Below are 25,269 nucleotides of genomic sequence, written 5' to 3'. Positions count from 1 at the left end.
AGATACGTCAAATGTCTTGAGGACAAAATTGACTGGTACAATGGGGCTCACACGATGCCAAAATTATTTTTATTTCTATGTCATTTTTAAATTTTATACATTTTCTCCGATCGTGACCTTGAATAATTATGGTCACTGAATTCCTAATGAAAGGGACTATCATTGTAGGTGTTTCAAAAAGGGTGATCCCATTTAAAAAAATGGCATAGAAATAAAAATATTTTTGGCATCGTGTGAGGCCCATTGTAGACATTTCAGGTGCAAACGTTAGGTGACTCACCCTGTATATGTACACGCAGTTCTGACGGGTAAGGAAAACGAAATCAAGTTTCGATTATAAAATACAATTGTACGGAAGCCATTCAAACTGACCCACCACACCGTCACGAATAAGTTTCAATTGCGTGTTTACATACAAATGACAAGTTACATGTAAGTTAAGAACGATCGTTAGCAAGCTCGGGCGAATTTTACGGACAGTCCTCGAAAGACGCCAAATGCCAACATAAGTACTTTTCCATTCCGGTCGAAGAACTAGAAAACAGTTGCAGGATCAAGAAGAATAAACATTGGAGCCCGCCTAAAACAATTCACGCGCGTGAAACAGGCAAAATGTCCTTCAACGATCTGGTTCTCGAATCCCTATTTCGACTTCCAATTTAACTTATTAACTTCACACTTTTAGTTTCGAAACCCTGGCATTTGGGATCCTTCCTGTTCTCTCAACCGACGACGCCGAAGAGAACAACAACGACAATGCAATAGTAACGTGTTGTGCATACCTGTATCGCCATTCGATTTATCATGATACATACAATACATATACATACATGTATATGTCCGTGCAGTTATGATTACTTTTGTCCTTTCTCTTGCATAGAGTGTCAAAGGAGCTATACATACAAGATTCGAGAGGTTTCCTCATTCCATCACATACTCTCCTTTCTCTCCCTATAGCATCATAATGTTTCATTAATTTTCATTTGTTTGTTTCTGTTGAACGTGTTTTATCAAAGAGTTACCTTACGCTTACGCTTGAATAAAAATAAATATTTTCGATTGTGTCCTAGAAAAATTGTTGCAAGCTATATCGTATAATATACCTACCTACTTACAGATTACGTTAAGTATTCACGAACGTGTGGCTGGCCTATGGTCGGCTGGCCCGCGAGCACGAATAAAAATCTGTATCATCTTTGAATGCTAGCCACCGAGAAAGAAAAATTAAAAAGGAAACAACGCAAAACTGACTTCTTTCATTCGACGACGGGCATCGGCTCGGAGATTTCTTAAATGTTTACCTCTCGACACCTAAGCGTGAACAGAGTTGGGCTTTACGGAACAATTTGAATAAATCTTTACCCGAATCGAACGTCCGGATAAAGCATTTACTCGAACAATAAACTCCCGAATGAAACCGTTATTCGTTATTCGAACGGGGAATCGAATTTTAATCGCAAATAAACTTTATTAGTAACTTACGGAGCGAAAGTTTGTCCGGATGAAACGTTGTTCGTTAATCTTATTCGTTATCTAGATAAAAATGTGCCCAACTCTGAGTGTAAGACTGTTTTGGCTGTAATTACACACGATTCGGTCGAACCGCGTCTCGATTTCAATGGATATGACATTCTGTTCGTTATTTTCGAATCAAAAGAACTCGAAAACGTTTTGGAAACACCGTATTACGTTATAGGTCGAATGCTAACCGCCTACCGTTACCACTAACGATCTAAAAACCTGGTCTATTATGTAGATTATGACTGAGTGTCGTTTGACTTTTTGGGCCGAGGACGCTCTCCTCCGTTACATGACGTTGAATGTCTCTCGTTCGCTAATTAATTCACTGGACGAATTGAAGGAGCATGGTTAATCGCGGTAGGATCTCTGTCACAGTGATCTCCCAGCGTAAGGAAGTCGAAAGCTTTTCAAAAGCTCGTGTATATCATGGAGATTCGAGAGCTGCTATCACTGATTATCCTGACACGAATGGTGTATGAACAACAACGATGTGCGACTCCGTTTCATAGGTTATGGATCAACCCCTTGCTGCCTGGCACAGTACTAATTAAATATAAGAGAACGCCATCTATCAAATTCAACTAACAAACCTGTACGAAATCAGACAGAGAAGATCTTATCGGATATAGAAGATAATCTTATGAAAAAGAGTAATTCAAAGTCTACTTTGGCAAAGTCCCCTGAAAATGCAGAGCAAAGTTATACGAAACTAGGACAAAGAAGCACGATGAAATAAAATTTAGGAGCTTTAAAAGATGTTACTAATTGGCACCAAGTTCTGATAAAACTTTGTAAGCTTTCTGGCCTGGCCTAGCAGAAATCTTTCTTATGAGAATATTCTTGGGAAAGTTTAATACGTGCTCATGTGTATGAAATGTACTTGACCTAATTGGCTTATGTGTTTGATGATTTCTGTATCGATAACTCAGGCACAAAGGGCTTAAATGATCGTTCGAATTGTTTGGATACGAAGACAAGATAGATCATAAAAATTAGGTGGCAGTCGATGAATATTGGCAGTATCAAAATGCTAGACCGGTGTCTCCCAAGATTGGGTGTACACTCTAGAGAGAATTTTGAATTTTTTTTTGGGTATAGTCAAAAATTCACCAAAATGGGAGGCACAAAGGTTGGGAAACACTATGCCAGACAAACGCAACGGACGAAAAGAAGAGAACAGGGACGAAGAACGGCGACAAATAATTAAGGATCGTTCCGATTATGTAAAACCTACTGTTTCCCTGTTAGATACTTTCTTCTTTACTAAACACGTCCAAGCGACACGACTTTAAATATAGAAATTTATTAAAAAAGCTATTCTCGAAAGCAATGAAAAGTCTACTCAAAGTTGAGCAATATTCAATACTCCTATTTTTAAATAACATAACATTTACTCGTATATACAACTATATTCTCGCACGAAGAACAAAATCGCACTGCTCGAATAAAACAGAAAGAAAAAGAAAAAAAAAATAGTTGTATAAAAAATTAAATTAATCTTCCTGGTAATAAAATGTACACCGCGCTCTTAACACGGACGCAACCAGAGTTAAGCGAGAAAATAATAAGAATAAATAACAACTCTCCTTTCTCGAGACTCAGAATAGAAGGTAACTTTTGTCATATTTAAATTCTACGCTGTCTGGTTGCACCCTCACAAAAAATACTCTGGATATAATAGAGAGAATGAAAGAAACTCAATGAGTATTACATGGTAAAATAAAATGCATTGCACTCGATCCGTGCTGTACAATAATTAAAAACACTTATACAGTTTTGCATTGCTCGCGTTCAGCGAACAAAAAAAGCTTAACAAGCTAGAGTAATACACGTGACATACGCAAGTCTTATGCGCTGCTCAAAATAATTAGATTGCCAAATATTTGGATACCCGATACCTTAAAAAGTTACTCGTACAGTACAGACAAAATGTTCCATAAAAATCTTATGTTTACATAATAAATACAGTACTTACTTCCCTTGCTCTTCGCATTTGGACACAATCTAATTACATTGAATAGCGTGGGTAAATGGATCCTGGCGCCAAATAATCGGTTATCGTGTCAAACAGAAAATGGATAACGCTATCACCGCAATTCTGTATTTTCTGCAAGTGCTGGAGGTTCATCTTAAAATTCTTTCTGGCAACAAAAAAAAAATAGATAACACGTTTTTTTGTTTCCTTTTCACATACAATCGTAAGAGCTGCCTCCAAATTCAAAAGAGGAAGTAAAACATGAGATCATCTTGAATTTCACAACGGAAGCAGCTGATATTTATTTGCGCACCGCGAATACAAATTCGTATACCAAAAAAACAAATCCGAAACAACATATACACAGCCATATACTAATAACATACAATCGTCGTTTTTCAATCAATCAAATAATGCAACTTCGAAGTTAAACTTGGTACGCGAAACAACCAGCACCGCCATCTTGTAGCGAAACGAAAAATGTTGTATCGTCGACTACAGAAGTACCGCGATTATTACATCTTATTGCAACGTCCACATCCTTCTTGTTTTTTTTTTTTATGCTCGTTATATATTAAAATTACGCGGAGTCCTGCACGATCGAAAGCGTAGGAACGTTTCCACGAAACGACAAATTTATGCTACAAAAATTTACTTCTGTTCCCGAATCGATTTTTCGATCGTGCGATGAACTCTATTTTTTCTCCGTGGAGATGAACAGAGACAAGACAGCGAAAACAATATATATCCCCGATTCATAATTTTTCTCAACTGTATCCTTCCGTTGATAGAATTCCGATATTTTTCTCCCACTTTTCGACATCACCAATATGAAAAATGATTTGGCACAATATATTCTAATATGAAGATCGTCTCTTAAAAATCAACGTTTTCGCTAAAATAAACGTCGCCTCTGTTCGTCTCCGTTTAATTTAGAATTGAATCTTTACACCTTACTAGAAGACGAATACACGAACGATATAATTCCTTGTCACTCGCTTCCTCTCTTCCCATCTTTCGTACCAATTTATCTGTACAGTTCACTTTCGGCCGCGCCATTTTTTTTGATTCCCGCGCGAATCGTCGCTCTCGCTCCGAAGACACACAAAACACAAGTATTTACAGTTTTACAAAATGAAACACTGAAAAGTATTATCCTCGAACTGCAACTGGCAAATCGAATTTTCCAATTTTTCGTTCGTAGACCAATCCCCAAACCCCCTAAACCTTTACTTGGCGACCTCTCGTGCGAATTTGTGGGAAGCTTCGCGACACCACGATGGGTAACCGAAAAACGCGGGAACGGTTACATATCCACGGCGGATATCACACACGCATAAAAAACGTCCATTTGTACCAAGGTGACGAAGAGTAGACGAGCCGAGATGAGCAACTACTGTGGAGGTATGTATTGATAATGTTTGATCATTATTTCTGATTATTCATTAATATGTACATGCAATGTCCAATGACTGAATGCTGAATCACTCTGTTCGATCGTATAGTCGTTAGAAAATACTAACTTCGTTGCTGTATCAACGAACCTTGTACGAACAAGTTTGGTTAGGTTGCTAACGAATTTTCAATGAGCTCCGTCAACCCTTGTTCAACGTTTATAGTATTGGAAAGTAAAAAATTCCAAGTGTTTCGGATAACCGAAAAATAATATTTTGTCTCTTGTCTCTTTTCTTCTACTGCAATTCGGTATAGGTTTCACACTGTAAATTAACTCTTCTGCAATGATCTGCAAAAGGGTTAATTTGGAGAGAAAAATCGAGATTGCAGCTAGGTCTTCGAACAAAAATGAAAAAACTGTAAAGCAGTATTTCGGCTCGTCGCGTGGTTATAAATGGACCCCTTAACGGTGTAACGAGAAAAAAAAAAAGGAAAAGAAAACATTCACTTTTTTTGCCGTCTTTTCGAAGACAGTTCGATCGCGGAATGAACTACCTCGCAATGGAAACGAAAAGAGGACCGTCTGAACAGACCTATATACAAACACTGTACATCGTCGCATAGAAACGAAAGAAATAGGGTAAAGCTTCAAAGTCAGCCAAGTGAACGTCGTACACGGACAGTTCAAAAAGTCGTTACTTACCACCATCGATGAATCGACGCGTAACGAAAATGATTCCTGTTACTCCCACGCGGCTAATGAACGAGCAAACTAAACGCTCGACTGATCCAGGGAGCATGATGCATGAGTATTAAATTCTTCTTGGAAAACACGGAAATATTTTCACGGACTGATCGCGCTGCGATGGAAACGAAACCAAGATTCGTCGCGGAAAAGAAAATCACACTTCACTCGATCAGAGTTCGAAGGGTTCAACCTCTCTCGTCAGTCCTGCTAATTCGCGTAGGAGGCAAGATCACAGAAACATGTTCTAAGGCTCATAGTCACCCACAACGAAATTATATATTACGTCTCTCTCTCTATGTTCACGTATTCCTTTCTCTTATCCTTCTTATCGCTAAATGCAAGTGGAGTCTGGATGCTGACTGGCAGATTTTCGACTTTTCTTCGGCTCCTTCGTCGTCAATTCCTGAGAAGACCTTCGCGGACTGCCCAATGTAACTAACGCAGACGCTACTGCTAAGCCAGCACTCTGGCCGGCCGGCGTGTACGGTTCACCGCCAGTAGGCAGTCTGACTAGCAACGACAGGACCGCGGCTCTGTTGCCGCAACAGGGCTCCAATGCGATCGGACTGGGAGCATCCTGGAATTATTAAGGCAATTATAGCGTCAATTGCCAAACCCGAAACCAGACGCAACCGTGAATCTGAACGAGCACTGTCATTCACAGGGAATGGAAAGAGAGGAATGGCTGAAAGAGTTATGAGAACTGACCAGATTCACACTAGGACTATTCGAAATGAAGGAACGAAAATATCGGATGAATGATGAGGAAGAGAGTTGCAGACTCTGGTGAAATAAAGAATTTTAAAGTAAAGTCGATGGGCCCAAAACTGATTAAAATATATGAAAAATGTTAAAAAAATTTAGCTAGAAATTAAACGCGATGCTGAAAGAGTTATGAGAACTGACCAGATTCACACTAGGACTATTCGAAATGAAGGAACGAAAATATTGGATGAATGATAAGGAAGAGAGTTGCAGACTCTGGTGAAATAAAGAATTTTAAAGTAAAGTCGATGGGCCCAAACTGATTAAAATATATGAAAAATGTTAAAAAAAATTTAGCTAGAAATTAAACGCGATGCTGACCTTTTTCTTTTTGCGGCAATTGATTAACTCGGAATCGCTTCGTTCCGAATCCGAATTACTGACGTCCCGCCTCTCGATTTCTACCAAAACTTGGCTGAACGGTCTGTTAGCCATTTGCTCCATCTCTACAAAGAGTCTCTGCCTTCTTCTGTACATGTCATACTTTTGTTTAATCTTCCAGAGGACAGCGGCCACCAATAGCAGAGCGAGGAAGCACCTGGGTGGTGGTATGTAATCTCTAGTTTACAAGTAAGTACTGCCTGAGGCTTAGGACAACACAAAAGCGTAGAAAATTTTGAAAAAAAAAAAAGAGAAGACGAACAAACTACACGATCGAACTTAATGTATTTATCCCACTAATGGCTTCCCTACGCGAAACACACAGAAATATCGATGCGCGTATCCGCGCGTTTCAATTTATTTTGAAGATCAAGTTTAAAATACTCACGTGCAAAACGTTATGAAGAACTGCTGCAAGTTCAGTTTCGAGTATTGCGAGAAGGAGATCTGGATCCATACTGGCGACTGAAAGTCGTACACGTACACGTAGAACGTGGTCAACGTGTTGTTGTCCTCGCTGCCGAAACTGTAATCAGCCTTGCTGAAACGGTGCTTGTACATGCTGGTCGTACAGTTCGCACCAAGGAGGAGCGGTATTTCTGGAGAGTCCGACCTCTTAATAGTAACGTTCATTTTCGCGAGAACGGAACAGGTGATGGAAAACTCTGCGTCGATATCGGGTTTTGACGGGGAATTTTTAAAGTTGATCGCCCTGTACTGACGATCTTCCTTCTTGCTCAAGTTGAATGTGAATTGATAATCTATCGCCAAGTCATCTGCAGAGGAAATTTCAAATATAAAATACCAACATACGATCGTGCTTGATTACACGTCATAATCGAATTTAACTTACAAAAACACGACCCTTTATTTGTAGGATCTCCGTGGTAGAGATTAGATACGTCGCAACGCTCACAATGATCCCCTATGATGCCTTTCGTTGTGCAGAAACATTTTCCAGTCTCGCTTGTGCACTGTGTGCCTTGGTTATTGCAAAAGCAGGCTGTAACGCGAAAACATTAACTCGATAAAGGCTCGATATCAACACAGGTAGCTCAATGACGAAGTAATGTATTTACGTTGGCAAGTTGCTCCGTTCAGAGGACTCCCGTAATAACCAGGGATGCACTTGTCGCAGTGTGGTCCATAAGTTAAATTTCCACACGGCTGAATGCACACGCTGCTATTTGGAAGACACTTGCTGTGGCCGTTGCATTGACAAGCTGAAATTATTCATTTGTTAGTCTAACGGGAGACACCCTTTGGTACAGAGTAAAATGGAACAAAATGTAGTATGTACAATGTTCCATTGTCTCGCAGTTCACTTACTAGGACATTTGGTAAAGTACCATCGCTCAAAGGAGCACGTGTCCAAGCTTTTGCTGCTCGGGCCACGCGCTCCACCTGGCAGGCAGAGTCCCTTTCCGGTTCCTGAACCGTCGTCGCACCATCCACATCCGGGATCCGATCGACACGTCGCGCAGGACGAGTAAAACGTACACCATTCCTTTCCCGTCTCTGTGGCGCGACATTTCGCGTCGATCGTGATCCAATCACGGCATTGCCCATAAGGAAAGCTCGCCGGATACGCGGTCTTGTCCACACACTTCTTCTCGTTCTGACACCAAATGCAATCCGACTCCGTACAATTTTTGCAAGATGTGAACTCCTCGCACAGATTGCGACACGAGTCTATCGACAATCGCTGCGCTTGTATAGTCCCATTTAAAATGGTCACCTGCTATGAAAGTATCAATAAGGGTACATTATTTATTAAGTATTAGTAAATCAAATTAAGAGACACTATCGACAAACTAAATGACCCTCCGTTCCATCCATTAATAGGGTTCCCATATATTGGGGAATAATTTAGAAACGACCTTCTGACCTTCTTGATAGATCTTGTGTCAAAGTTAGTTCGTCGTTGTAGTGTTCTGTTCGTTAGGTTATTTTTTGTTTACCTGAGTGCTCACGTCACGAGCTTTCGTGTGGGGCTTGCAGCGGTCAGGTCCGTTCGACCAGGACCAAATGCATCGTGGATTGCTGGAGCACGCGTGGCATGTGTGCAATTGCAGACACTCGATGCCGGTATGCGCGTCGCACTGTTCCAAATCCGTGATGGCCTTTGTCGGTGGTGCATTCGCATTGTCCCGGCATATCTCGTGCGAGCAGCTTTTACCGCACCAGACGCAATTGTACGACGTCTGCACGCATGCCACACAGTCCGTGAGCAGCTTGCACAACTCCTTGTGGGACGTCATACCGCGTGGCGGCGCGTCGTCCAGGCATCTCATGTAAATTCCGTCGTGCATGTCGTCGTTCATGAGCACGTGCGTCGGTATCTTGGTGATTTGTAAACACCGACTATCCTGCTTATCCCACACGCACTTCACACCTATCCTCGCGTTCAGACATTGGTTCTGATTCGTCAGATGCTCGCAATTCCCCGGTGTGTACCTATTACGCACAAACAAACAAAGTTGTCATCACTTTGGTACCGCAGAGATTGATCTCAAGTCGGATATTCTTGATCTAGGATCAAACTACCTGAGCATGTCGGACAGCATCTGGCCGTCGAATCCTCCGTAGATGTACATCGATTTCTCGAACACGGTCGCGGTGTGCCCGTATCTGGGCAAGTCTGTCATCTCTTTAGGCATTGGGAACGGGTGCCACGAGTCGCAGGTAACGTCGTACGCCATCGTGTCCGCGGAATAACACCTGGTGCCGTCCAAATGTTGCGTGTCGTTGTGCATATTGCCGCCGAACACGATCATCAGGCCGCCGGAGACGAACACGGCCGTGTGAAAGAACCGAGCCGACGGCGCCGATGTCAGTAACGTCCACAAGCGGTAATTCGGGTGATAAGAGTATAATCTGTTGGTCAACACCTGCGTGCTCTGCGACTCGGACACGTAACCGCTGTACACGTAGATCAGATTCGTCAGGGGATCGTAGGCGGACGTGTGACCGTAGCCACCTTTCACGGGGAAACCAACCGTTTCGACTATCTGCCATTCGCGTGTGCCCAGGTAGTATTCTTGCACTACGTTCAGGTAGCCATACTGGGGCGAATAACCAAATATCACCACCATCTTCTCTTTCTTTCCGTGACTCTGCACCAGGGTCGCGGTATGGCCAGTTACCTGTGTGAAGTAACTCGTTAAACGAAACTGCTCGTATTTAACTTTCGAAACTAAGAATTATACGCGTTGCAGGAAGAAGAAGAGATCAGTTCAGTCAGCCCACGTGAGACTCGTAACTAACAATTCTTATAAGCAGAATTTACTCGACACTGTTCACATTCCTTTTCCCCGCGGTACTGCATTCTTCTTGACCCGGAACTGATCTTTCTTTCTCCCAGCAACACGTCGTGTTCATACGATTCGAAAGCTTCGGAAGGAATTAATCGCGTGAATCGGGGACTCGCTACATTATGCAATAACAAAGAGTTGGAATCCTCGATTCCTTTCCCAAGAAAGGGAACATGTGAAAACATTTTTAGAATCTTTCGATACTTTGGCGCGAGGTGAGCAAATTCAAGTGATATTGTTTTTAATAAATGTTCCGTAATAACGGTAAAAGTGTCGACGTTTGCTAATAAATAGCGAGACAGGAAACGATTTGATCACCTTTAAGGGCCCGCACATGGTTTTGTTGTTGTGGCAGTTGTCGTGCACGGTGACATTCTCCCAAACTTTCGCCGACACGTCAAACGCCCAGATCTCGTTCGTCACGGTGGAATTCTGTACAACGCCTCCGTACATGAATATCTTGTCGCCGAACAGCACGCACGAGTGAGCGTAACGGGGCAAGGGGACCTTTCCCTCGACATGCGGAGTCTCCCAGACGTTCCCATTGTAATCGTAGACGTATATCATCTTAGCGCGGTGGAAGCTCTCGCCGCCGACCACGTACAGGGAATCCTTCCAAACGATGGAGCAATGACTAGCTGAACCCTCCGGCGAGAAATCCGTGTACGCGACGGTTTCCCAAAAGCCGCGGTCGCTCCTCTGGCTGCAGTCTGAACCTGAACATTTGTCAACGGTTAGAATCCTCGGGTCAGAATGGGAAGATACACAGTGTCGCATGGAAAACTGTACTACAATGGATATTCACGCCATTGCTAAGCAGTAACTTATTAAAACTATGTGAAAGGGGAAACAGTTTCTTATTGCCAATACAGTTGGTATAAATACAGCGTTTGCAATATAAATAGTATTTCTTTTATAAAATTCCAAAAATGTCCTTGCTTTTCTTTGAGACTAGAATATCCCCGTGAAGTTAAATAGCGCCGGATGCCGTCTCCGCGACGACGTTACAAGTTTCTAACGGAAGCAGCCAGTTTACGTGTAGGTACCATCGAAAGCTCTCTAGGAAAATGCTGAAAGTTCGTCGAGCGAGCCAGATGTACTCGGCAGACATTCGCGACGGTACAAATATGCTGTCCAAAGTGTCTCCTCCGGTTGGCAGCCGCAAACGATGAAAGTTCTAAACGGTCGGACGTTGAAAAACAACTTCCCCTCCGGAGGGGGAGAGGAGGGGGAGGGCAAGTCAGAGTCGGGTTTTCCATGCGACTGAACTCGACGAAGTTTCAGGGATGATCCTCTCACCCTTGTAGCCGTGGACGCAGTCGCAGTGATGGCTCTCGCGATTGCACTCGCCTTGTCCGTAGCTGTGAGAACAATTGTCGGGGCAGACCTGGACCTCGCAGGCCTCGCCGGTCCACGTAGCGTCGCACGTACACACACCGTCTATGCAAACACCGTGGCCGGAACAGTCGATGTGCGAATACCTGAGGGGACCCACGAAACACGTACACGTGAGAAGAAGATGATACGCAAACTTCAAGGAAGGGGACGACCGCGTGCCATCGTTTGATCGCAAGGTAAACAATGATCTTATCGTACTTCCACCGATAGAAGGAATGTGTATTTAATCACTGCAACCGCGTTTAAACAGTTTTACGTGTAAACAACACTCGGTTGTGTGCGGAGAAAATTTGTATGGAACAAACAAGCTTTTACATTGAATTGAATTTAGTTATGTAAGTTGGTCTACTTTAGAGATATGCTTTAATTTAGACGCCGTGTTCTAATCGTTTTTTTGGAACGAGAGAAATTGGCCCTAGTTTTAAAACAAATTTCAGATAATCGCAAGGATTCAAGTGGGTAAATGGTAAGCTTTGAATAAGAGGTAAATATCTATACAATATACGTATTTGATAGGTACAATTTCCTTGCAGAGAACGTATAGGGGAATAAAATGAATGAAGCGAGCTCTCGGATTCCAGTTGTTGCACCGGTTCAAACAGGCCGATGTATGCGCGGTGCAAACAGTTTGACGGAAAAAATAAGGGGCACGATTGGCACGGGGATGGAGAGTACACAAATAAAACGCGCACTGTTCGCAAGCAAATCGTCCTATCTCCGTGCGCAAACAGTAGCAGGAAGATCGTTTTACCTGCTGGAACAGGCGTTGATCTTGTAAGTAATATTGAAACCGCTCATGTTGTAGGCGAAGTCCGAGTAGAAGTGCAGCAACGCGCTTCCGGAACGGGCTATTACTTCCGGCACGCGGCGTATGTGATAACCGTCCTTGTGCATCAGGCCGGAAAAGACGGCTAGCAGCGGCGCCTCGACGCTGTCACCGTCGTAGATGTACAGATGATCCCACCTACATTCTGTCGCGAACTGTTCCACGTGCATGCGTATCGTGGAATTCGGATTGCTCTCGATCAGCCAGGAACACTTCACGTCCGCCGTGTAGTTCCCGATACCGTCGTGGATGTGACCCGTCGGCTCCGATAATCTGCGCAATGGAACAACCGATTCTTATTACACAGTTACAGTTCATTGATATAACTTAAACTGTAAACACTGTTGGCAACTCTGTTTTGACGAAGTCTTACCCTTGCAGAAACATAACGTTTATTATGATCGCAGAGTAACGAAATTTACATTCATTCGTCAACGATCGGACTAAAGAAGAGGAATAACATGTCAATACTGTAGTCGAAAGAGGAATTCAATTTTAAGAATTCACGCAAATAAGACTGGAACATCGCTTGGAGAGTAAGTATAATTTCTCGTCCGCCGGTTAACAGGAAAGACAAGTTATTGAAATTATTTTCTCCAAAGTAGAACTACTTCTTGCATATCGTGTTTCCTTATCGAGGCCTTCAAATAGTTTCTCAAAAAACTGTAATTCGACCGTGACTGGAAGGAAACGCGAAAAATGTCTCGTACAGCGGAAGGATAAGGCAAAAACGTTGTCGGCTATTTTAAATTCGGTCCTTAATTGGTTAACGCTGTTGCGACGCTTTTCGCGCGCAAAGTGAAACGCAATTAGGCCGCGAATAAAATGCGTTTTGCGGCGCAGGAAGCTGCCGGCGGAGAGGTGCGCCGGGAGGGCAGAGACGACTGGTAAAACCGTTCCGAAGGGAATTCATCGCGCGAAGCAATCTCCGCGGTCTTCGGACGAGACTCGTCCCGGCACTAATGAGAAGCCAGAGGCACCGGAAGTGGCGGGCATGAAAAGGATCGGGCGACCTTCGCGAACTCACGCAGCCCGTAACGTTCGTCGAAAGAGAAAGTAACAACCGGGGTTAGCTAGCACCTCCTTCGGCCACATTTCCGAGCGACAGAATGCACGAGGCGAGTCCTCGCCGCGTTGTCTTCGACGATGGAGGAATTACAATATCCGCCGGACGGAGGACGAACCTCTATGAAAATACGGCTCTTAATATTCGAACTTGAAATTAGTTTCTGAATTAATAACATTGACACCTTTTCAGCGATAGAAATCTTCGAAATTCGTTGAAGATGGAATCGAAGAGATTACGTATAGGACGAGTCGATTGTTTCAGGAAGTCGATCTAGTTACTTTTTGAACGCAGCATCGTATTATTTGGAAATTCTCATTCTGGCGAGAACCTCTATGAAAATACTGCTCTTAATATTCGAACTTGAAATTAGTTTCTGAATTAATAACATTGACACCTTTTCGGCGATAGAAATCTTCGAAATTCGTTGAAGATGGAATCGAAGAGATTACGTATAGGACGAGTCGATTGTTTCAGGAAGTCGATCTGGTTACTTTTTGAACGCAGCATCGTATTATTTGGAAATTCTGATTCTGGCGATCAATGGTTCGCGACAACGTGGTACAACGGTTCGAAAATGGACATTCGCGCGAAAGTAAGCGGGTCTCGTATTGTCAGCGAGGTGAAAAGCTCGCCGGGGCTAGCGGCCGATCGACGCATTGATGTCGAGGGGGAAAAATACGCGCGCGGAAAAAAATGCACGCGCGAGGTGGATGCACGATGAAAGAACACCTGCGCGCCGTTATCGAGCAGAACGCATTTATAGGGATGATTGCATCCCGAAAACGGATACGCCATTGTCGGCCGGCGACGTTCCGGGAATAACAATATGTTGGCTTTAACAATGCGTGGAAAAAAAACGGGAGGGGAAAGAAAAAAAAAAAGGAGCAGAGGTACGTGCCTCGCGAAACACACTTTGCCCGACGTAAAGTCTCGTCGGGGATTTACGACGGTAACACGTGTTGCGGGCAGGATCGCGAGAAGCGGTAATATTTCCAGGGGAAAAACATTTTTGCGCGAAAGAACACGGAAACGCGAGCGCGGGAGACGCTTAAAAACCGGAAACAGAGTTTGTATTGTTGAAGTGCGCGCTGCACGGCGAAACGGATATACACTCTGCGGAACTGTTGAGAGAATTATGTGGTCGGACGGACTGACCTACATTTGGAAAGCTGCTATGTACCGAGTCTCGATGTATTCCGTATTGCTCCTGCTCGATGCACGGTGAATACTCGCTGCCAATATTCGTATTCGGGTCCGTTGTGTATATAGATAAAATTCCAGATCTGTGAGTTTGCGATTTCCCTGTAACTTCTACCGTGTTTGCTCGATCTAAGGGAAATTTTGTTGCTCTGTATGCTCCGGCGGAAAGTATAGGCCACTATAGCTATGGTTATTATTATATCAATACTAGTAATCTTGAATATCAAGTCAACGTTCTCTTTGTTTAGTTACTGTTCCTAGGAAAAGTTGTACGGTTTTGTATTTTTTTAACACAAGAGTAATAACCTGTAGAGTAGTTTCTAAAATGAAGGCGTTACGGTAATTCTTCTTATTATTTCGAACGCAGTGACTCCGCATCTAGCACTCGAATCTACGCGATTCACGGTTTGACTAATCTTAGCGTGCCTATGAAACTCCGCCGGGTTATCTGTTGCGGTTTTCAACGCTTGCGAATCGTGTCTCGTTTCCCCAGTGAATAATTCATCGGTCGTCTCATGCCAATTACGCGACAATCTCTCACAGATCGTTTATCGGAAAAATGTTTTCTAACTGAACTGCGTAGCAACGAATGTTTCGCAACGTCTCCCCGAACCTCGGAAGACGTCGCTCAGTGAAGCGTTTATACAAAAAAAACTATAAAATATTCACTATTGTAAACAACAAGCAAAAGCAACTTTGACAATTGAATTCTTCGATAAGAGGATAATACATGAATTTGAATTTGTATATTTGAACTTCGTATTCAGATTCATTCGTGCGTAATCCTACATTATTTATATAGAACATTTGTTCCCAATGATCTCCTTTATGTAAATAGGTTATCTCAAAGTTTGTCATTCATCATGAATATGATAATTACTTATACACAGACTATCGCACAAAAACTGTGTTGGAATAAAGCCTTGATACTTCACTGAATCAACTTTGGATCACCGAGACGGAGAAAAGGCCAAGAAAAATTGGGAAAATTACTACTTGGTTTGCCCTGGTTATGCTTCGTTGTTATTCGAAACAAACGAGATAATAGCGTAGATAAATGATACACTTTTAACTGAAGATTAAGCAGGTATACCTCACCTTTATACCTAACGTATACTTATGTGCTTCATCTCTTTCCTTTCACTCGACTCTAATTTATTATCGCATACAAATTTACCACGATAAAAGCGTATTATTACTATTATTATCCGTTAATAATGTGAACTTAGAATTCATTTATACGCGATAGTATACTACACACTTTTAACGTGCATCCTCTTATCAATGTTTATTAAATCTATTATATAATTTCCCCCAGAAGCAAACAAAAATTCGTATTAAGAGAGTTAACGATATTATCGATACTCTTTCCATATTACCGACATTTATATTCGATAATGTTTCGATACTTCAAGGTTTGCCGATACCGTCTCGATATTCTCGATATATTATCGATATTCGCCACTACAATTTGGTACAATAAAGTCGCAATATTATTATCGTCGATAGTAGGCGCCACTATTTCGAACACTGATCCGTAAATTCTCGTTTAGTTCTTTTCTTCGTACAGGATATCTCGGTCGTTGCGCGTATGAAATTCGTAAAACATCGCGGGAACGAGGATAACATAGCGGTCCGCGCAATTCGCGTCAATTAATTTCGCGAAAGCTATCTTCACGGCGAGTATATATCGTTCTCGTTAACACACGAAGTAATATTTCTTCAATAACGAAGACGCCTGATGATTCCCGAGACCGCGGTTCGACGACCGCCGCCGCTAATTTGCTTTTTTTCCGCGAGGCTAAACGACCGAGGAAAAGAACTCGACGACTATTAAAAGAAACGCGTTATATTAGACCGTGGAAATAAACGCATTCCTCCTTGCAATGACAATAAGGAATTTACGATCGTTCCTCCGAGACATTCGACAACGAACGAAACGTTTTTCTCGTTGGACGAGGCCTGGGGGAAATACGCTCTTCGTGCGTTTATGCGCCCATCAAACAACCCCTTGGGAATGTGTGTTTGAATTATTTCTAAGATTATTAAACTATGTAATTTATACACTTACAACTGTAAATGGTAAAACAACCTGTTCTTACTTTTCAGGTATCGAAGTCAACTGCATAAGTTTTTGAAACGATAAAATAAGAAATTTTTGGATATTCTAAAAAAGTGGTCTCCAAACTATGATACTAAAGGTGAGTTAAAAAAAAAATATAACTAACATATTCTGCTGTTTGAATAAATGAATCTGAGAATTTTAAGCGTCAGGTCTGGCAGTCGACGTGTTTATACGGATAATGGAGGTTCCAATGTACCTTGAGAAGTATAATCGGAGCTGACAAATTCACGTGGATCTTACGCAATCATCCGTACTCGAACGCTTCGGTATTTACAGAAAGGAAGACTCTAATAGCAACAAACTCCATTGTTCGAGTTTCGCTCGATTGATTCACAATGTAGCAACGTTACACGTTCGCAGATAAAACCCACAAGCATCGCTACGTTGCGCAAGTTTCGCTCGATTGGCTCGCGCGGAAGCTGTAGAAATTTCAGTCGGACCGACGACTTCGCCAATATCTGATTAAGGAAAATTCAGTCAACAGGAAACACGTTCGCCTCTTCTGGCTCCGAAATTTAGAAGGCACAAAAAACTCATAACTCAGAAAGTTGATACTATACGTTGCCACCAATATTAATTTATCGCGTGACTTTTGAAAAGAAGATGTGTATCGGTGTCGATTTTCTTTTTCTTGCAATTAGTTTCTGAAATATCAGGAAAAACAGACCGGCGAAAAAATTCGTTTTCAGATTACGTGGAAGAGAACTCGCTGCAGGCGGGAGGCAATACTCGATGGCCCCGTGAATCAACTAAATTACCCGTTTTCGCGACCCTCGACGAAATTCTGCTCCCTGGTACAAGAGGAGAGTGCAATTTCCAGAATCGTCGGCGTAAAGACCGGGTAAGAAGCGCGCGAAGAATTCATAATGAAACGCGCGCGGGGCTTCTTCGTCGCGACCTCGAGCTGAAGGGGGTCTAAAAACAAATTTCAACGTTGATTCGTCGCGGCTTAAGAGACCGGCCGCCGTCGTGAAGCTGGGAATTAAGCAAGAAAGCGGATAACAAAAAGGAACGGAGCAAACACGTCGGATATTTACGGAGAACTGTATGCGCCGCGTTTCGACTTTGCGAACCGCGACAGGAAGCGCATCGGAAGAAGAAAGAACGGCTTCTAACGACTTCTTAAGATCCGCGAGAGGAAGCGACAAACCTCGATCGCTGAAACTCCGACATTTCTTGCCAGACTGTTCGTAAAAACTTTCAGCAACGAGGATCCGGAAATCAGAGACGCGAACAATTTTACTCGAATAAAAAACCAACGTACGACAATTCGATCAGTTGGTATTCGTATCTGTATGAAAGGTGTATTTATTTGGTCTTGAATAGAGAACAGGAATAACAGTTTATTCGTAGAGTTATCTAATGAAAATTACACAAAACGAAGAAGATGTAAACAATTTACGGAAGTTGTTCGCAGTGGAAACTACGCAGACTGTGATTTCGGAAATAAGGTCGACGCAAGGGCATTCTATTGTTACTGCTTTAAACAAATCTATATTTGCCAGTAGAATACAGTAAAGTGTACGTAACTGCGAGTGCAAATTGTGCATTGGTATACCGCGGTTAACTTTACGCAATGACAATAGCACTGCCAACTGCAAAAACCTCCATCGCATTCTTCATAAGATAACTGAAAAACTACTATTCTAATGAAATTTCTATATGTAATCAAAGTTATTATTCCGAACTTCTTGCATTTTACTGTGGTTAACCGTACGCCATATTGGACTACGCACCGATTCTCGTTTTCCATTGCCAATGGGTATTATATAAAGTTTTAGTCCCTTCATAATTCAATGATAGGATAAAACGGATAAAACCGAGTGGCCGGGAAACCGGCACGGTGCCACAGATTGCACCGTGGAAGAGTAACGTCGACAGGAAGACGTAGAAGTTCGCCAGTTTTCGCCCGAGGAAATTTCAACCGTGGATTGCCCGACTGAATACAAGTTCGGTGAAAAAGACTAGACCGAGTTCCGTTACAACGCGTATTTACAAAACGTACATTTATAGAACGACTGTCGAGGCAACGCGAGCCGTTGGCGACTATGCGACGCTGACAAGATGAGAATATACACGCGAATGGTGTCAAAATTGGTGACCAGCGTGTCGAGGACGTTCAGGTTGCGGCAGAGAAAATTCAACCGTAGATTTCCAACGGCCAAGCGGGCAGGACGGATTCGTAAAAAGTCCAGCTTGAATTCTACCGGTTCCCGAGCCGGTTTTTGTCCACGCCGTTCGGTAGCCTCGCGCGTTAAACGTTGCGATCGAGTGACCCGACGACGAAAATTGCGTACGCGGATCCGTCTTACGGACGCCATTGATACCGGGGAGTGTTTTCGTCCGGGGTTCACGCGTCTAGTCACACGGGCAACGGGTAATCCTTTCATGGCCGAGAAGGCGACTTTATGGACGAGGTGACATTTAGAACGCTTTCCAATTTCCCGAGACTACTTTGCCTCTGAAAGGACGAAGTCGGCGTTACTTGGCTCACGTGCTCGTGAACTACCAATCGGTTTTTCGCGCCTAGATCCTTTTACAGGAGATCGTGATCGCGCATTCCAAGACGTCCAATATCAATTTTATAACAGATAACGAATAAGAACACCGCGTAGCTATTTATTAGCGTTTATTCGTCCATTATGAATTGTTTAATTGGACAAGTGAAATTGTTATTTGTATTTAACACGTTCACGTGCCAGTTTTCCATATCTAGATAAACAATTCTTTGACTTTGATAAATTTTGTTATAAAAAATTTTAACGTTACGAACATGAAATACATATTCATTACATGTAGGTAATGATAGGTTAAGTATAGATTTAACCTTTCTATTTTATTGTGTGGCCTTAGAATGCAAAACATGCCCTCTCAGATACGGAACACTGTTGCAACATCAAACTGCATCTAAGGCAAGGTCTGCTGGAATAAACTATTCTAAAATTATCTTTAACGCGTACAAATCTCCATACTGTTTACTTATGTTTGTCTGCTCTTTTACATTGGACAAAAAGAACTAAAAATGCACGCGTTGTAAACACATGTATGTATTTTTTATTGTTTATTTCGCCACACTTGTAACTTCCGAGCACCAATAACTGTATTTATATTCTTCAGGGCAAAACATCCAAATATGCAGCGAAATAGTTCCCATTCTTGAAGCTGAATAGCGCGACAGTGCTTCCCGTCCTATTGCACTCAGGCCACGCCCTCCAGGGCGATTTTTAAGCCGTTCAAGCTGTACATCGACGAGTCTAAGACAAGGATGCGGATGAAAGTGGTCTCGATGTCGAAGGTCCTGAATTTTCGTGGTTTTTCGAGACCCAATGTGTCTCGAAGCACTTTGGCCCGGTAATGAAATTTCGTAGAACGAAATTATTTCTGGGAACAGCGGGAGTACGTTATCGTTCACGGCCGTGTCTTAGCGTTATCTTGCGGCCGTTACATACGTTTCACAACAGACGACATTCCCTATTGTGAAACGCAGGGCAGAACTTTGTTTCCCGCTTCAGCCCTTCGGGACTGCCACATCTACAGTTTCCGTTCAAAGAATCCCCCGTCGTGGGCTCGATTTCCAGAACGTTTCGACTCGCAACACGTACGAACCCGGCTACTGGTAACGTTCTATGATTGTTTATTATTCCATCGAGACGTCTGGTGGCGACAATGGCTCGAAATTTCTTTGTCAAATCATCGTTCGATTATACACGGAGCAAAAAAATTTTCTTCGATCTTGCGTTATTCGATTAACCGATAATAAATATGTAATATCAATAAACTGATTAAAATTTGATCGATTTCAAGACTAAAAAGAAGGTATAAAAACACAAGAATTTAAACATTTTTTAAAATGTGCATGTGTTAAAAATCTAGCCCGCATCGAACTACATTATTCCTTGATACGATTCGATAAATGATAGATGACTTTTAAAATTAAAGTTTACAGAGTCGTCGGCACAATGCAACGAACGGAGTTTGCCGTGCAAGTATGGAGGTTCTGCAGCATTCACGAAGCGTTTGTGAATTCGATAACTTTCACAGTATTGAGCACTCGCGAATGCTCGTTAATCCGGGATTAAATGGATCCAATTGGCGCAGAAGAGTGATTACCCCTATAATCACGGTAATTAATCCCATGATAAGGTGAACGCGAGGACGGCCTTAACGCGTTCATCGGTTATCGATTCGGTTATAACCAATGTTGCAATATCAAATTACAACGGAGACGCGCGAATAGTATCACGCTCGACAAACAGCCACGCTGGTGTCGCGCCATATCACAGGTAATTAATAAACAAACTACCGTTGGGCCGGTACGATTATACAACAAAATGTCATTATCCTCGACAACCATAGTCCAAATACAACCGACCATGGACAGCTACAATAATCTCTAGATAACTGAAATGAAATTATCCCCGTCGCTATTTATTTATCTCGCCGTCTACAAATGAAAATTATAATATGTATAACATTACGAATTTCCGATGAAAATGAGTACACAACTTTGTTCGTATTATTTTTAATTACATATTATTCGAATCGCTATTAATAAAATACCAATTATGTAACATTAAAAGATGTTAGAAAGTGGTCATGTTTGGACCCATTTTAATCACGAAAGTTCCACCGATCCGTAAGTAATACTCTCGTAGAGATATCGAGATTTACAACAAATTTTAATTGTTGTTTGATTATTTGTTTCAGCCACGTAGGTCACTGGTGACCGACGATTATACCGAATGGATCCTACCACGTATAAATTTATAATGACCTGTCGCCGAGGATTCTAGTTTCCACGCTATAATTTGGAGAAATGACGAACATTCGTAGATACGAGAAACTGGAAGTGAACGTGTTAATAAAGAAAATTTAGGAAAGATCATTGTTGCAGCGAGCGACAGTGCCCCGATCGTTCGTTAGACCGGTTAATAATGCACTCGGACGACTGCACAGGTGCGAAACACGTACAAACAAAACCAAGCATACGTGGCCTCATAATTAGCGTGGCTCAAACTAGAACACAGCAGGGGGAACAGAATGACTAACGAACCAACATTGTCGCGTCATCGCTCATTGACCGTCGCACCCCGACGCTAGTTTGTGTTTACATTTCAGATGAGCAACGGTACGCGAATAGTCAGCTGCACGGGGCGCGGTTAAAAAGATCCTTGCACCGTATGTTTCGCCATCACGGTTGGTGCGTTTACCGTACTCGCAGGGGACATCGCCCAAGTGTTACACATCGATTGTGACGAGACCCTGCGTACAGCCAGAGCACTTAAAAATATTACACGCATATATTTCCAAAGCTACGGAAATGCATGTTCGGTGGGTGAAATTATCCTTCGAACTTGGGGGCTCGAGGATTGAAAACCCATTTAGTCGAATAACTCGAAAACGACTAGGGCCAGAAAATATGTATAGTTTTCTTGACTCTAGTCTTTTTCAAATTATTCGACTAAATAAATTTGCAACTCCTATTGGAAATGGGCGAAAAAGCAGTATACTCTTTTATACTTTAAAAGTGAAACTTTATTGTACGGTTCGGAAGGACGTCTTGACTCAGTTAAAACTGAAAATCTGGCGTCCACTTAGAGAAGGAAAGAGACCATTGCCTGGCCCTCGACGACAAAACAGACAATGGACAGTGTTTCTCACTGTTAGATTCAGTTTTGTAAATGATTATTAATAATCCAACAACTCCTAACTGACGGGTGATTTCATTCCCTGGACACAAATTTCTGAAACTAGAAACAGATATGCGTTTAGTATTGTGAAGTATGTACTCTATTTACATGCAGAATTTCATCAAATGTATACTTAGTTCAACGAGAAGTGGCAGCGTCTGTCTTTCGCTTAGGATATATTTTTATATAAAAATAATTTATACAATGACGAGATACAGCCACAGGTTGTTTTCCAACCTGACCTTAAAGCTATACCGATGACATGAAGCATTTAATATTATTATAATTTTAATGTTCGAAGCTGTTCAAGAACAATATTTTCTGCACGATATTAGCATCCAGTGTATTCAGTTTCTTTACGACAATCTTTCTGAACGCACAATGATTCCTTATGTTCGTACGAAAGTTGTTTTCTGCTAATGACCTCAACGAACCGTGGAAGTTTTTTTTGCGTTCGACGTGAATCACCCTGTACACATGTGCTCTGGCTGTTAAGAACGCACCCTCTCCTTCTCGCTGTTTTGTTCGTGGCGGTGGCTTTGCATTAATATGACCCCGGAGGCGCGATTATTTCCAGCGCCAATTATTCACGAGTACGGGATGAAAATTTAAAATGGCCTCTGACGTCGAATCCGGGTTAAGCCTGTGATTTTAAGATGTTCGCGGCCGATCAATTTGCATCGGAACAAGAAAATTCCGATTTCCGATTCATTGTACCAAATGGAACTATCTTTCTCGTATTGTGTCATTTATTTCGGGACGATCTATATGTGTACGTCTTATCGGGCGCGACGTAAAATGTCAAACGGCGACAAGGACGTTTGAAAATTCTACGTGACGCGCCAAAAGCGAGGAGGGCACAGAACGCGTGCACATGTGCGTGCGCCTATTTCGTTTCGTGGAAATGGCTATTTTAACCGATACGCCACGCTTGCTTGCACTTCAGGTATACTTCCTGTATTTCCATGTATCTGGCTTCGCAAAATAAACCTCTTTTTCAAGGTTGCAATTACTAAATAAGAAAACAATCTTTCCTTGTATATTGTTCTCGAGTACATACACGGGGTTGAAGAATAACATTGCATAAGCTTAGTGCTGGGATTCGAAGTTTCCAACAAAATTTTGCTGGATTGTGGTAGAAACGCGTTGCTGTCATTTTAACGCGCGCGAACGCACATCAACTTCAAAAGCATGAGCTTGCAGTTACTTTTATATTACTCGGAAAGACGTTATCACCAAACAGCATGTTACGTGGCATCGCGTTACCATGCGCATCAGCTCGCGCCTCGCAAGTCTTATTTTTTGTCGAAACACGCTTTCGTAAACTGCGAGCTAGCACCAAAATAAAGTCGAAACCCCAAACTAATTTCATCGCGTAAAGTTGCATTAGCATAAGCAATTTCACGAGCTCGAAGGTCTCGCGATACTACAAGATTTTTCGAAAACTTAAAGTAGTGACACATGCATTTATGGTTCATTTGTCATAACAATTGTTTATCTAAATTTTTTCTTGATAACAAATGAGAATGTAGCGGCTATACTTCCTGTATTTTCATCTGTCCGGTCTTACGGACTATTCTATTTTTGTTTCTTGGAATTAAAACTGCTAAGTATAAAAAAAGAACTGAGGATAAAACACAATGATATCGCCGCAAGATCGGTAGACGTTGACATCAATTTGAAATTTGTTTACGCCGAAGGAAATAATGCATTCCTGAGGAGGTTAAGCGCGCGCGAAAAGACGTATCATCCTTGACAGTGGCGGAAACCGTACTGTATCCCTGTCAAGTTTAAAGCCGTCGGATCGATCGACGCAAAATCTAATCCCGGGTCGAGGCTCTAGGAACGCCGGTGGCACACGCAGCAGCCAGCCCGATCTCGGCGGTCACTGTCATCGGCGAATACATCACCGTTAGATTCGCGAGCGTGTCCCGCTTAATCTTCCTTTCGTCGAGCGGGCCGGGACGCGAACGGACAATGACCATACGTGCCCCGTCCTTCTTCTAAAAGGCCGCGACGAGATGCGCACGGGAGAGCAATTAAATACGAGGAAGCCGCGTGCACGCACGTTCGCGCTCTCTCGTTTATTTACGCGCTTCCCGGAAGAGGGAGAAAGACAGACGAATTCTTTGTCGAGCGATCAGAGTCGACCTAAAAAGCGTCAATACCGTTGCATGCACGGTTGCTCTCGACGAATGTACAGTTAACCGTATCCCCGAGGGTATCGACGCGCGCAATTTCGAGCAGGCTTTCCCTGTCGTTTTCTTGGACAGCAGATCCGTGCACGAGATCGGAACGCAATACGGTAGAACCGCGAAGAAACAAGGCACTTTGGCCGCGCGATCTCGTTTCGTTTCTGCTCACCTGACTTTTCCGCCGCAAAATTGGCACGCAGTGCCCTGCCAACCCTCGTGGCACACGCAGGTGCCATTGACACAGTCTCCGTTGACGCAACTCTCCGTGTCGCAGGTCGTATCCGTCGTTAGCGACGACGAGGAGGAGGAGGCGGCCGCGGTTACGTGCACCACCCAACAGATCAGCGCCGCCCACAGTATCGGCCACGGCACCGCAATTACACCGCACTGATCGCGTACCACCTCGCGGCACTGCCCTTCTTTCCGACGGTACTTCGATTTATATAGGAACAAAAACATCTGCACGGCCTCTGCCATTTTGATGGGCTTCCATGTCAGAGACAATGGCCGACGGCGACCCACCAAACGAGATACATACGGACACCTCTGTCTCGCGTTTCGTTGCGACTCGCTCACTCGCTGCGCGCTGCCGATGTCGAGAGTATGCGGTTGCCACCGCGCGGCTCCCACGGTGTCGCAACCATGGACCACATCGCTCGCCGGAGTT

General features: G+C 42.9%; 1 protein-coding gene across 2 annotated transcripts; it reads right to left on the bottom strand.

The window, feature by feature from the left end:
* Window positions 1-994: 994 nt before the first annotated feature.
* Window positions 995-25,269, bottom strand: LOC122405083 (attractin). Of its 2 annotated transcripts, none has more exons than XM_043409576.1 (12): window positions 24,772-25,269; window positions 12,249-12,596; window positions 11,399-11,580; window positions 10,418-10,815; window positions 9,333-9,931; window positions 8,747-9,242; window positions 8,115-8,526; window positions 7,865-8,008; window positions 7,639-7,788; window positions 7,174-7,561; window positions 6,726-6,942; window positions 995-6,216 (listed from the first exon to the last, which is right to left on the bottom strand). In XM_043409576.1, the coding sequence occupies exons 1-12, from the start codon at window positions 25,077-25,079 to the stop codon at window positions 5,971-5,973; spliced, it is 3,888 nt and encodes a 1,295-aa protein (XP_043265511.1). In that variant the 5' UTR covers window positions 25,080-25,269; the 3' UTR covers window positions 995-5,970. The 2 variants fall into 2 exon arrangements, with proteins under 2 accessions (XP_043265511.1, XP_043265512.1); XM_043409577.1 differs by having other exon boundaries at window positions 8,115-8,523.

Source organism: Colletes gigas, unplaced genomic scaffold (genome assembly GCF_013123115.1).
Source record: "Colletes gigas isolate AHSC1104 unplaced genomic scaffold, ASM1312311v1 Colletes_gigas_Sc00004, whole genome shotgun sequence".
Lineage (NCBI taxonomy): Eukaryota > Metazoa > Arthropoda > Insecta > Hymenoptera > Colletidae > Colletes > Colletes gigas.
This window is presented reverse-complemented; position numbering and strand designations above follow the sequence as displayed.